The sequence below is a fragment of the Tachypleus tridentatus genome, chromosome 7, assembly GCF_004210375.1.
Source record: "Tachypleus tridentatus isolate NWPU-2018 chromosome 7, ASM421037v1, whole genome shotgun sequence".
NCBI lineage: Eukaryota > Metazoa > Arthropoda > Merostomata > Xiphosura > Limulidae > Tachypleus > Tachypleus tridentatus.
Window position 1 is genome coordinate 85,610,492 of NC_134831.1, and position 14,800 is coordinate 85,625,291.

General features: G+C 37.3%; 1 protein-coding gene across 14 annotated transcripts in view; it reads right to left on the bottom strand.

Annotated features, from left to right (window-relative positions):
* The window catches only part of LOC143256093 (homeobox protein cut-like), a 159,806-nt gene that overhangs the window by 41,118 nt on the left and 103,888 nt on the right, over window positions 1-14,800 (bottom strand). For 13 of the 14 annotated variants that reach the window (XR_013030996.1, XM_076512833.1, XM_076512821.1 and 10 more), the window contains 2 exons: window positions 4,250-4,408; window positions 2,113-2,187 (listed from right to left, as the gene is read on the bottom strand). Coding sequence is in view for 13 of the 14 variants with exons in the window: in XM_076512833.1 (XP_076368948.1) it covers window positions 2,113-2,187; window positions 4,250-4,408 (234 nt within the window). In the remaining variant the exon portion in view is untranslated. The remainder of the gene's footprint in view (window positions 1-2,112; window positions 2,188-4,249; window positions 4,409-14,800) is intronic. The other variant, XM_076512831.1, reaches the window with a different exon arrangement.

The window sequence follows — 14,800 nt, forward strand, 5'->3', positions numbered from 1 at the left end:
AAGCGTAACTTTAATAAAGCCTACCCGGCATGGCCAGATGGTTAAGGCGTTCGACTCGTAATCTGAAAGTCGCGGGTTTGCATCCCAGTCGCACCAAACATGCCCTTTCAGCTGTGGGAGCGTTATAATGTGACGGTCAGTCCGACTATTCGTTGGTAAAAGAGTAGCCCAAGAGTTGGCGGTGGGTAGTGATGACTAGTTGCCTTCCCTCTAGTCTTACACTGCTAAATTAGGGACAGCTAGCGCAGATTGTGCTCGTGTAGTTATGCGCGAAATTCAAAAACAAACAAACATTAATAAAATATATTTAGGCATAGGGCACTTACATACTGGATAGGTTTTCAGTTTTCTAATGGTTTAGTAACAGAAGTGGGAAGACATTCGTTATTGAATACTCTTTCATTAACGCAATTTTTTTTTCGATGTCAAATCTACAAGAACTATGAAAAACCTCTGAACAGGTATATTAATTTATTTAAATATCAGTTAGTATCTTACTTTTAGAAAAGAGAGAAAAAATGAACAAAATCAACTGAAAATAAAGTTAAGATAAGATGATAAGAAACAAGTTAAGACTTGTTTAACACTCCTACGAAAAGACGTTTCTAGTCCTGATTTCTCCAAGCCCGTTCCCCTGGCTGTGGTTTCGCTAGATAGTAGATAGGGACAGTGGGAATCTCGTTAATCCATTCATTAATGGATTTAAATGGCAATTTCATTTAAATACAAAATTATTAGCCTAATATTAATAACCTTTCAAGTTGCTCTGGGGCCTATTAGGCCCCACTTTTCGTAGGAATGTTAAGTTAATTATTTACCATACAAAAAACATCTTTGGGGAGGATCGGCGGGAGACAGTTGCCTTATGTAGGCTACTAACGGCCACAGTTGTTTGTTGTTGATTTTCAACTCGTCGTTTCTTCTAGGTGGAACATCCACCAATATTTGTCTTTCATGACACTAGTCTTAACTACTCGTATTTCACTTTCATGCTATCATTATAAATGCCGGCGGCGGTACCATTATAGATGTGTATTTTCTAACAGTTTACGCAATCTTGATTTTGGACGGTGCCAATGGTGATGGTGACGCTGCCCAATTTTATTTTTTGCCTAATATTTGGGCCATTGTTTAGATTTAAGCTTGCGTTTTTCTCACTTTTTATTGAGGTTTACTTCTTTTTCGGGCCTGGCATGGTCAGGTAGGTTAAGGCATTCGATTCGTAATCTGAGGGTCGCGGGTTCGAATGCTCGTCGCACCCACCATGTTTGCCCTTTAAGTCATGGGGCGTTATAATGTGATGGTCAATGTCACTATTCATCAGTAAAAGAATAGCCGAAGAGTTGGTGGTGGGTGGTGATGACTAGCTGCTTTCCCTCTGGTCTTACACTGCTAAATTAGGGACGGCTATCGCACATAGCCCTCGTGTAGCTTTGCGCGAAATTCCAAAACAAACAAACAAACTTCTTTTTGCATTTCTAACAGTTGTTAGGCGGAGATAGCATAGCTGTACATCACAACAGAAAATCATGCTGTGTTTAAAGAGGATATGATTATAGAAACTCAAAACAAGAGTTCAGAAAATTCGTAATTAAAAAAAACAGTACGCGATATTTTACAAAAACAGATAGTAACAGTGAATTTAGATATTTAACACGAACACTGCTATATTCATATCATGTAAACAAATATTTGATGTTATATGTTACATTGAACAGTTATGGTTATTCCAAACACCTTACAAGGAATATTCTTATGTGATACATTCTGGTTTCAGTTTGTTGTGAACATTGTGGGTTTTCATCGCGATATGAATTTTTCTGAGCACAAGTTATTAAATGTCATCAACAGATGGAGACACCATGATAGATATACCTTTTTTAGGCTACAGTGTTTTAAAGCTCAGGTCTGTTTATCTTCTCTCTATTTTAGTAGCGTTCTTCAAATAAAAGATGTCTGATCATACGAACAACGTACATGTAAATTTATATTTTGAACTTAAAATTGGTAATATAATTTCAGTTATGAATGAAATCGAATGCCTCCAAATTAAGGATTTATTGAAGATAAATTTAAGTTTCTGGTCTCAATAGTAACATTGACAGCACTTACTTGCGAGGCACTAGTCTCTTTCAAATTGTTGACTGTAGATTGTAGACTTTGTATGTCGTCAGCTAGCTGGGAAATCTGAGAAGAAAACGTGTACAATTAATCATCATAAAAGCCAAAGGTATTTTAATTTGTAGTATAACTTTTGGTCCACTGAAGTTACCAAGGAATTTTTAAACTGTTTACAAATTGATCCAGGAAATTAGAAATATTATCGAATAATTAGGATATTACGTCAGGCACTCTATTTGAAAAATTAAGAGTTATAGGAAGAGGAAGAAATACTCGTAGAAAGTAAGTCTACATCATTAACTCAGTTACAAGTTCTCTATTTGTAATCACGATTCGATCCCAAAGCCGATTGAGATGTATGAAATCGTAACCAAACTTGTGTGTGTTTGAAAATGCCTGAAATGAAAGTTCTTGAATTCAGACTCGTCATCAGCCGTGGGAGCGTTGCAATGTGATGGTTAACCCAAGAGATGGCTGTAGGCGGCGTTGACTAGCTGCTTTCTCTCTAATCTAGCACTACTAAATGTGGCCGGAAATGGCCAGGTGATTAGGGTGCCTGACTCGCAATTTAGTGGTCACTGTTTCGAATCCGAATCACCAAAACATACTTACCCTTTCAGCCGTGGGGGCATTTTAATGTGACGATCAATTCCACTATCCATTGGTAAAAGAGTAGTCAAAGAGTTGGCGGTAGATGGTGTTAACCAGCTGCCTTTCCTCTTGTCTATCGCTTCAAAATTAGAAATTACTAGCGCAGATAGCCCACTAGAAGCTGTGCGCAAACTTCAAAGAACAAACCAAATAAACCGTTCAAGTTTTGAAACCATGAAACATTCTAGTACTGATCAAAAATAAGAACCACATCTCTGTCACACCAAACATGCTCGCTCTTTGACCTTTGGGTATGTACGTTCAATCCCATTAGTCGTTTGGAAAAGAGTAGCCCAAGAGTTGGCGGTTGGTGACGATGAATAGGTGCCTTTTATCTAGTCTTACAATGCTAAATTAGGGATGACTAGCGTAGATAGCCCTTTGCGCGAAATTCAAACCAAACAACAAAAAAAGAACCATATCACAAAAACTTAGTCATTAGGCGTCTCTCAAATATCCAAAATATAATAAACAATAACGTGTGAACACTCCAATAATTCCTTATTATTATTATATTTAATAGACTAGTGTCTTTGTAAGGGAACTATAAGTGGTTCTTTTGAACACCCCTCTAATTCTGTATTTGTTGTATTCTCTATCTGTTTCTCTTGATCACTCTAACAATAACTCTGGTCAAATGTGTCACGTATTCCTTCTGAAATAAGATACTCTTACACTAATACCGATATTTTCATTACATAAACAAACTGCCTGTTAATTCCTGTGGCAAGTCGTAATTTATATTATAAAATATACAGTTAATATTTTTCACAGCACTTCCTCCTTCTGAACAACGATTTTTGAAAACATCTTATTTTGTCAACTCTTGAAACATCACCTGTAATAGTTCTCACTCAAAATATTAAATAAAATTTGGAGAAAAACCTTTAAAATTGCTTCATAAAAAATGTTTTAGTCGTGCAAAACTACGCCGTGGAACAACTCTAATCCGTTCACCGAAAGAAATCAGACACCGGATGTAAACTTGCTCTCAACGCGTCGACGGACTTGTCAGAATAGTTTGTCTGTAATTAAACACAAAGCTACACAAAGGGCTGTCTATACTCTGCCCACCACGGTTATCGAAACCCGGTTTCTAGCGGTGTAACTTCCCAGACATACCGCTGTGTCACTGGGGGTTGAAATGAAAAGTAAGGAATAACATGAACATCCGTTTTTAAACCACGTTTGTTATGATGTACACTTGACATTGTAGCTTTATAATCATTATTTGATGTATAAACAAAATACTTATAATAATAATAATATCAAGAAAAAAAAACTGAATTACAAAATACGGTTACGACTGGATGAGCAGTGATATATCAAACCACAAAACTATAAAACGTTTATTCTATATTTACCTATTGACAACGTGAAAGTCGTGCACTGCGCCTTTTTGAAATAAGTTTTCCTGCCGAAGTACTTTGAACATACCTCAATATACAATCATTAGATGGCGCCACATTCGCCTTACCTTCTTTTCTTTAGCAGCTAATTCGGTTTCTAAAGTCGACTGGTTAAGCACTTCTACGGCTTGCTCCATAGCGGAAGCTTTCTGGATCTGAAGAGACTGTTTGGCGTCGTCAAACCGCTCTTTCAGTAACGACACCTCTTTCTCTGCCAGTGTTGCCCTCTACCGAGGAGGAAAACAATATTTTGAACAAGTTTTTCCCAATGTTATCCAACTTGGTAACAACACTACTAGACTAATCAAACCAACATTTTTTTATTTAGATATTTGAGATTGGGACAGTAGTAATTGTATAAATTATGTAGAAATTCAGTTAGCACAAGTCAACAAAAACGAGCAAGCATTTTAAACAATAATCCACTGTGTTTTGGGCTATTTTATTACATGTTTCTAAACGATCATGGGAAATTTCAATATGTTTTGGGTTATTTTATTACATGTTTCTAAGCGATCATGGGAAATTTCACCTTATTAATGTAAAAAATATTTTTGTTACTAATGCCGGTCGTTTGAAGTTTTAGGCTCCATCGCAGAAATTCTCAATGTTGGTGTTTATTTGTTTTCTTCATTTGGTAACCGTGAACGTTTTGTGTCATTTCAGAGGGGGGTTGGGCACGATCTGTTGGTTAGGGATCTGGACGATTTGCAACCTGCGGCGAGTCGTACAATCGAAACCTGTCGCCAACAGCCTTTGCTTTTTATCTCTGAGTGCATTATAATGTTCCTATCAATCCCATTTGTCTTTAATGGAAAGAGGACATTTGAAGGAATATATTTATTTTGTTTCATTTAATGAAGGACTACCCGTGTATAGTATTCCCTGATTTTGAAGTTTATAGGACTTCAGAAGAGAAGGCAGCTAATATACGGCACCCTCCGCCAACTTTTGGTGTATTCTTTTTTGATCTAATAGTAAGATTTGAATGTCATACGTATAGTGTGCTCGCGGCCCTAAAGTATTGAAACGCAAGAGAATACAAATCATGTATACCCTAAGATTCGCAGTTCTAGCAAATAAAAACATTAGGCCAAACCTAACCGTTTTTTTCTAAAGAAAATTCTTTTTCGAATGTATTGTAGATTGTGAATCCAATTGTTTATGAATCAAGTTCCGTTGCAGCGTAGATGTACCCTGCACTCTGGGGTCATGGGTCAGACAAATGTTGGTGTTGTTATTCACAAACTGTGTTACTTCTAGTCTACGAGTTCGTAATTCTGGAATTGAAAGAGAAGACAGACAGACAGACCTGGATACTTAACCTCTAGTGGATCAGAGCAATCGTGTAACCTTATATAAGATTTCTGTAGAAGCTGAAACCCCCTCTCCCAGTGGCACACTGTACTTCTGCGGATTTATACTGCTAGAATGGGCCTGGCATTGCAAGGTTGTTAAGGCGTTCGGCTCGTAATTTGAGGGTCGCAGGTTCGAATCCCCGTCACACCAAACATGCTCGCCCTTTCAGCCGTGGGGACGTTATTATATGACGGTCAATCACACTATTCGTTGATAAAAGAGTAGCCCCAGAGTTAGCAGTGGGTAATGATGACTAACTGTCGTCCCTCTAGTCTTCTTACACTGCTAAATTAGGGACGGTTAGCGCACATAGTCCTTGTGTAGCTTTGCACGAAATTCAAAACAAACACTGCTAGAAACTGGGTTTCGATACCTCTGGTGGGCAGATAGCCCTTTGTGTAGCTTTGTTCTTACTAACAAACAAAAAGAAATCGCTCTTAGTAGCACAGCGGTGTGACTCTGGGCGTAAAACGCTAGAAACCGGTTTTCGATACCCGAGGTGGGTCGTGTATAGATAGCTCATTGTGCAGCTTTGGAGTTAACTCGAAACGAACGCTTGAAATTTGTAACATAGTCTGTGGTTTAAACTTCAAGCTTAGTTATTTCCTACCGGTTGATTGTGTTTAAACATGTAAAAGGGTTTAGAAAATAGTTGATTATTTTTATAAGGACACGAGTGAAACTGAAAACCAAACAATATTATCGTACACCGTTCCACTGCCCTAACAAGGCTATCAACAGTAACGTATGAATATTTTATCAGATTCCTGTGTCTGACCATTGTGATAAGCACATCACTAGGAACCCACGTGTCAGCTGTACTTTCAGGTGTTTGCATTCATTTAACACCAGGAAATCACAAAAACCGATATTATAAAATTCATAAGTGATAAAATTAGTTGATTATACACAATAATACTTTCCCAAACTTGTTTTTTAAAAAAAAAAAAAACAACGATGTTCGTGCTTCTCTCGAGCTGTGCTGTGAGAGTTGACAATTCACTTCATGACGTTAGAAAAACACATAGGTTCAAGAAATCACTTTAACACAGAACTGATGCCATTTAACGCTTTAAGGACTTCTTCAGGGTTAAACTAGAAACGTTTGTCCCCGGATAAAGAATGGATCGTCGATTCGAAAGCACTCAGTTTATAGTGTATTGTATCTTTGTGTTAAACCTCAGCATTTCCTCGGAGAAGAGCCTAAGAGTTGACACAGGGTGCTCTTGAAAAGCTATCTTCCTTTAGTCAATCAGTATAAAATTATTGGTATTTCAGCGCAGATATCTATTGTATATATCTGTAAGATATCCTGATATCATTAGGTTCTAACAATGGAAATACCACCCGCTGATTTCTTTTGAATTTCGCGCAAAGCTACACAAGGGCGACCTGCACTAGTCGTTCCTAATTTAGTAGTGTACAATTAGAGGGAAGGCAGCTAGTCATCACTACCCACCGCCAACTCTTGGACTGCTCTTTTACCAAATAATGGCGTGATTAACCGACACATTTTAACGTACCCACGGCTGAAAGGACGAGCATGTTTGGTGTGATGGAGATTTGAACCGTGGACTATTTTTTATAACATTCAATACAGAGAAATGAAGGCCAGTTGTGATTCCTCCTGAAGACTTTAGGCAGTACTGACATAAAAGAAGCAGTAACGAACTTCAGACTGTAGTTTTTACAGTGAATGACTGGTCAAAAACAGATTTTCCAGTTGTTAAAATCTACATACGACTAAAGTGAGTTAATAGCCTTCTAACAAACAGACGCTAAATACAAACTTTTCCATAGTATAGGGGCAATATTGAAACTTGAATTAACCAAGTATGTAAATAAAATGCGCCAACCCCATCTAAGTCTCGTGAATAATGTACAAATGCAAATTTCGCGAGCTTCTACACGAGATTTTCGTGTCGCCGAGTACTTTTAAGTGGAAATAAAACAAAACCTACAATGAGGTTCGAAACGTGAGTAGGATTTCCGGACCTAAATATTCAAATTGCACAAAAAAACAACAACAAAACTGAGACTTTTAAAAGCAAATTTTTATTACGGTAGGAACAACTTACTGCAACCACAGTTTCGTTCAGAAACTTTAGATCAGAAAACGTTTAAAAGGAACACCTATCGATTGCAGTCTCTACACATAGCGTCTCCTATAATCAACACTCGTGAGAAGTAGCACTAAGGAAACGAAATGCAAAATTAACTGTTTCAAAACGCATCAATTATTCTAAACACACAGTTTAAAGAGGAAGCTTAACCGTTTAGTTTTGTCAATGTATTTGAATAATGAAAACTATTACTTGAGAAATAAAACGGTATGATCAAAATGATCGTAGGTCAGAGGTCAGAGTATGTATGAAGGCTTACGGGCATTAACAGCAACAAAAATGAAAACATGGCGGACAAGCAGAACTATCACAGTAAGACACGTTATGAGCACCAGCTCTCTCCCCACACACACACATACCCTCTAGTGGCACAACAATACGTGCCACTAACTTACAACGCTGGAAACCCGGTTTCCATACCCGTGGTGAGCAGAGCACAGATAGCCCATCCAACAAGCAGCAGATCTGAGCTTCTAAACTATGTTTGAGAAAACAAGTCTTGTTATGAAGATTATCCTACACTTGGTTACACCAACATTTCAACACGCTGAACCACTGGTCATCTCGATATCTTCACATCTTACCAATCAAAGTTAATCAATGAGATACACTTCCGACAGGCGCTCTTCCAAAGTGTGGGCGACTAATTCTTATTGCTGAATAACAATTTTCATTTTCAAAAATGAATATTCATGAAAATCCTTCTATGAAAGACGGTATAGATTAGTAACGCCTGAACTGCGACACTTTGTGAGCTCTTAACAGTAGTAAATTAAAGCCCATGTGGCTTTAATGGAGCAGTCTGGTTAGTGTTAGGAGTCAGTAGAAGTTCCAGTCAGAACCACTGGATAGTTCCAATATTTTAGGATAGAAAAACTACACGTGATGTCTTCATGTTTCCACTTTTACTTGGCCTACTTCTTAATAAAGAAAAGCGTTTCCCATCCTGCCCATCAAGAAGTCCTTCCAAACTTATTACTTGTATTCAATTAATGAAACTTTTAATTCTACAAACTCCTGACTGAAAACAAAGAGGTTCGATCTACTGTTGACTTGGCCTCTCGCTTAATACCAAGTCTCATAAAATCGCTGGGATATGATCACGTAGTAGGGGTTGAGACGCTATTATTTTAATTAATATTAGGAATCGATAGAGGTAAATTCTGTAACAAACATTGTCGCAAAGTGCAAAAAAAGCAGTGAGAAAAGAGACCCCAGTGACAAGGAGATATTTGTGTAGATAGACGTATAACGCTAGAAATCGGGTTTCGATACCCGTGGTGGACAAACCACAGACAACCCATTGTGTAGTTTTGTGCTTGTTTGTTTGATTGTAATTAAGTACAAAGCTATAAAATGGGCTGTCTGTGCTCTGCCTTCCATGAGCATCGAACCCGGTTTCTAGCGTTGTAAGTCCGCAAACATACCGCTGTGCCACTGGAGAGGGGAAAGCTTTGTGCTTAACTACAAACAAACAATAAGTAAAAAAAAAAAAAACTTTGGGGTTGGAGATTGAATCCAATATTTTTGGCTAACAAGGCCAATCAATGATCCAACAGGAAGTATCCAAAAGCACAGACTTTCCCCTTTCCTTTTATCCCTGGCCCGGCATGGCCAAGTGTGTTAAGGCGCTCGACTCGAAATCTGAGGGTCGCGGGTTTGAATCCCCTTCGCGCGAAACATGTCCGCCCTTTCAGCCGTAGGGGCATTATAATATGACGGTCAATCCCACTATTCGTTGGTAAAAGAGTAGCCTAAGAGTTGGCGGTAGGTGGTGATGACTAGCTGCCTTCCCTCTAGTTTTACACTGCTAAATTAGGGACGGCTAGCGTAGATAGCCCTCGAGTAGCTTTGCGCGAAATACCAAAACAAACGAAACATTAACTCTAAATGAGGGTCGCCTTCTGTGCAAATATCCCTTATGTAGTTGTTTGCACGTATTTTGAAATAAACAAAGTATAACTTGTTTCCTTTTCAATATCAAAACGTCACTAAAAAACACCGAACACTTGAGATCAGATATTAATACTGAGGTACTAAGAACTTTACGACACTAGGTTATTCTTGAAAGTTGAGATGCGCGTAACAGAGGTCAGATTTTCTTGATGACGAGAAACCCACTTAAAATAAAAATGTATCTCAGAACGGCTGGTATGGGTATTAACATTTTTATTGATAAGCAGAGAACAATGTTTCGATGTTCTGAGATACAGAGGTCAAATGTTCTTCCTAGTACCTCATGAATAAAAAAAAAAAACCCCACAAGAACATGAAGTTCAACTACAGCCAAAATAGAGCTAACTGTGGTTTACTACAGAAGATATCGATTGTAAGTAACAGCATAAGCGTACATATGTACACGTACTTACACAGACAAACAGAGCTAAGTAGATTACAAGTTTTCTCGCCATAACTGCCACTTATACAAACATTCCACGTGGGATTCTTACCATAAAACAGTCATAGACCGCAACACTTGACTTTATTTGACGCTTTGTGTCTGACGGGTTATGAGGCCTTCCAGAAGACCTGGTACGTTAAATGTTAATTACATTAGCCGCGTTAATACCAGCGCATACTATTCTAATCAAGCTATAGCTTAGTTAATTAATTACTCTAGTTTGGAATTTGGAAACAATTCCTTTAGCCCTATAATAAAATCCAGCTTATCCCGCTTCTCAAGATGTAACGTAATTACTTTAATTCTAGAAATTACTCGATTTACTCTTTCTGCGTGCAAGAATAATACATGAATATTTTTAATTCATGTTGATTACGCAGAAATGGATTAAACACATTAGGCGGTGAAAGAAACAACAACAATAAACAAACGTGACAGAGTTGTAATAATCTGACAACGACGTGTGTGTGAATGACAAAACGACTGTGCACATTTTTGTTCCAATTAAATTCCAGTCTTTTCAAGTGAAAAACGCACTTGAAAAGACACAAAAACAGCGTGTTTTTTTTTTTCTGATATGGCGATATTAAAGCCTTGTGTTTTCACTAGAAAATTACAGATGGAGCCCTTGATATTTTGAGGATTTTAAAGAATTTTCAATTTTTAAGGAAAACCACTTTTCTCATAATTTGGTTATTATATGTAGAAATATTCACAACACTGTTGCGTTATAAAAGCAGTTTTGAAAACACATGAATCAGTGTGTAGTTACGCACAAATCTACACGATGGGCTATCTGTGCTATGCCCACCAGAGGTATCGAACCCTGGTTTCTAGCGTGATAAGTCCTCATACTGCTGTGCCACTGTTGAAGGGGGGGAATAAAAGAATCGACATATTGATGAGTCATATGCATTCAAACTGTAAAAGAAGTATTATTTCGGAAAACTTTCTGATCGCATCTTTAAAATACGAGGTTCGATTCCAGCGGTGAACAAAGCAGATAGTCCGATGTCGCTTTGCTCTTTAAAAAAAAACCAAAGAAAGTTTTGACAAACACATCTGTCGCAGCTTTGAATATATACACGATTCGTGGTCCACTTACTGTCCTTATCTCGATTAACAAAATCTTTACTCAACTGTTTAGGTGCTTAATATTACAGAGATATTTTAATGTATGAAAACAAACGGTGTATATTTATAAATCACAATCAACGTTGTTACAAAGCTACATTGGGCTATCTGCTGCGTCCACCTCGGGGAATCAAGCCCCGGATATTAGCGAACAACGAACTGATTTAACATTGAAACATCGAATACCAGTCGGCCTCATTGGGTACTGGTATAGTGCAAAAGGCCTCGTCGGCACTGAATATCGCAAAGGAAGTGTGATTGATCTATTATTACATGTTCTTTTTTTGCTTCCACTCATAAGTTATTAGAATCTCCTGCATATATTTTACGTTTGTTATTAGTTTGTAACTTAATTACACTTTAAAATTAATATCCATTTAATCTTACTTCAGCAAGTCTAACTTCCATATTTAATAGCCTAATAACCAATCATACACAGTGTTAGCGTGCGGCCTAAACTATCGTAAATTATTCGTAAATTATTTATTTTATTTTTCTCAGGCGTAGGCTGACAAGACCTATCACGTATTTAATAGTTAAATATATAATGGAACATTTAACATGGTTATAACATTTGTAGAATAAAGAACTGAAGGAATATTTGACATGGTTTCTTGAGATGTATGATGAAGAAATGATCACACGTAACCTCCCACTCACTTACTAAAAACACACGTAACCTCCCACTCACTTACTAAAAACACACACAACTTCCCACTCATTTACTAAAAACACACGTAACCTCCCACTCATTTACTAAAAACACACGTAACCTCCCACTCACTTACTAAAAACACACAACTTCCCACTCACTTACTAAAAACACACAACTTCCCACTCACTTACTAAAAGCACACACAACTTCCCACTCACTTACTAAAAGCACACACAACTTCCCACTCATTTACTAAAAACACACTTAACCTCCCACTCATTTACTAAAAACACACGTAACTTCCCACTCACTTACTAAAAACACACAACTTCCCACTCACTTACTAAAAACACACTTAACCTCCCACTCATTTACTAAAAACACACGTAACTTCCCACTCACTTACTAAAAACACACGTAACTTCCCACTCATTTACTAAAACACACGTAACTTCCCACTCATTTACTAAAACACACGTAACTCCTCCTACTCATTTACTAAAACACACAACTTCCCACTCACTTACTAAAAAACACACACAACTTCCCACTCACTTACTAAAAACACACACAACTTCCCACTCATTTACTAAAAACACACGTAACCTCCCACTCACTTACTAAAAACACACACAACTTCCCACTCATTTACTAAAAACACACGTAACCTCCCACTCATTTACTAAAAACACACGTAACTTCCCACTCATTTACTAAAAACACACGTAACTTCCCACTCATTTACTAAAACACACAAACTTCCCACTCACTTACTAAAAACACACAACTTCCCCACTCACTTACTAAAAACACACGTAACTTCCCACTCACTTACTAAAAACACACGTAACTTCCCACTCATTTACTAAAACACACGTAACTCCCCACTCACTTCCCACTCAAAAACACACAACTTCCCACTCATTTACTAAAAAAACACACACTTCCCACTCACTTTTACTAAAAGTACACACAACTTCCCACTCATTTACTAAAACACACTTAACTCCCACTCATTTACTAAAAACACACAACTTCCACTCTCACTTACTAAAACACACGTAACTTCCTATTCTATTTAGTAAAACACACGTAACTTCCCACTCACTCACTAAAACACACGTAACTTCCCACTCATTTACTAAAAACACACGTAACTTCCCACTCATTTACTAAAAACACACGTAACCTCCCACTCATTTACTAAAAACACACGTAACCTCCCACTCATTTACTAAAAACACACAATTTCCCACTCACTTACTAAAAACACACACAACTTCCCACTCACTTACTAAAAACACACGTAACTTCCCATTCATTTAGTAAAAACACACACAACTTCCCACTCATTTACTAAAAACACACTTAACCTCCCACTCATTTACTAAAAACACACAACTTCCCACTCACTTACTAAAAACACACGTAACTTCCCATTCATTTAGTAAAAACACACGTAACTTCCCACTCATTTACTAAAAACACACGTAACCTCCCACTCATTTACTAAAAACACACGTAACCTCCCACTCATTTACTAAAAACACACAATTTCCCACTCACTTACTAAAAACACACGTAACTTCCCATTCATTTAGTAAAAACACACGTAACTTCCCATTCATTTAGTAAAAACACACGTAACTTCCCATTCATTTAGTAAAAACACACGTAACCTCCCACTCATTTACTAAAAACACACAACTTCCCACTCACTTACTAAAAACACACGTAACTTCCCACTCATTTAGTAAAAACACACGTAACTTCCCACTCATTTACTAAAAACACACGTAACCTCCCACTCATTTACTAAAAACACACGTAACCTCCCACTCACTTACTAAAAGCACACAACTTCCCACTCACTTACTAAAAACACACAACTTCCCACTCACTTACTAAAAGCACACACAACTTCCCATTCATTTAGTAAAAACACACGTAACTTCCCATTCATTTAGTAAAAACACACGTAACTTCCCATTCATTTACTAAAAAACACACAACTTCCCACTCACTTACTAAAAAACACACAACTTCCCACTCACTTACTAAAAACACACGTAACTTCCCACTCACTTACTAAAAACACACGTAACTTCCCACTCATTTACTAAAAACACACGTAACCTCCCACTCATTTACTAAAAACACACGTAACCTCCCACTCACTTACTAAAAACACACAACTTCCCACTCACTTACTAAAAACACACAACTTCCCACTCACTTACTAAAAGCACACACAACTTCCCACTCATTTACTAAAAACACACTTAACCTCCCACTCATTTACTAAAAACACACAACTTCCCACTCACTTACTAAAAACACACGTAACTTCCCATTCATTTAGTAAAAACACACGTAACTTCCCACTCACTCACTAAAAACACACGTAACTTCCCACTCATTTACTAAAAACACACGTAACTTCCCACTCATTTACTAAAAACACACGTAACCTCCCACTCATTTACTAAAAACACACGTAACCTCCCACTCATTTACTAAAAACACACAACTTCCCACTCACTTACTAAAAACACACACAACTTCCCACTCACTTACTAAAAACACACGTAACTTCCCATTCATTTAGTAAAAACACACGTAACTTCCCATTCATTTAGTAAAAACACACGTAACTTCCCATTCATTTACTAAAAAACACACAACTTCCCACTCATTTACTAAAAACACACAAAACTTCCCATTCATTTACTAAAACTAAAAACACACACATCTTCCTATTCATTGACTAAAACTAAAAACACACAACTTCTGAACTTGCTCACTTCAAATGAAAATTATCCTAACAAGTTAGGACCCAAGTAGTTTTAGGTGTTAATAGAATATAAATTGTATGCATAATGACTAATCTTAACCTACTTAATTGTAAGATAGCTTTTTTGTGTTCTTTATTTAACACTTACAACAG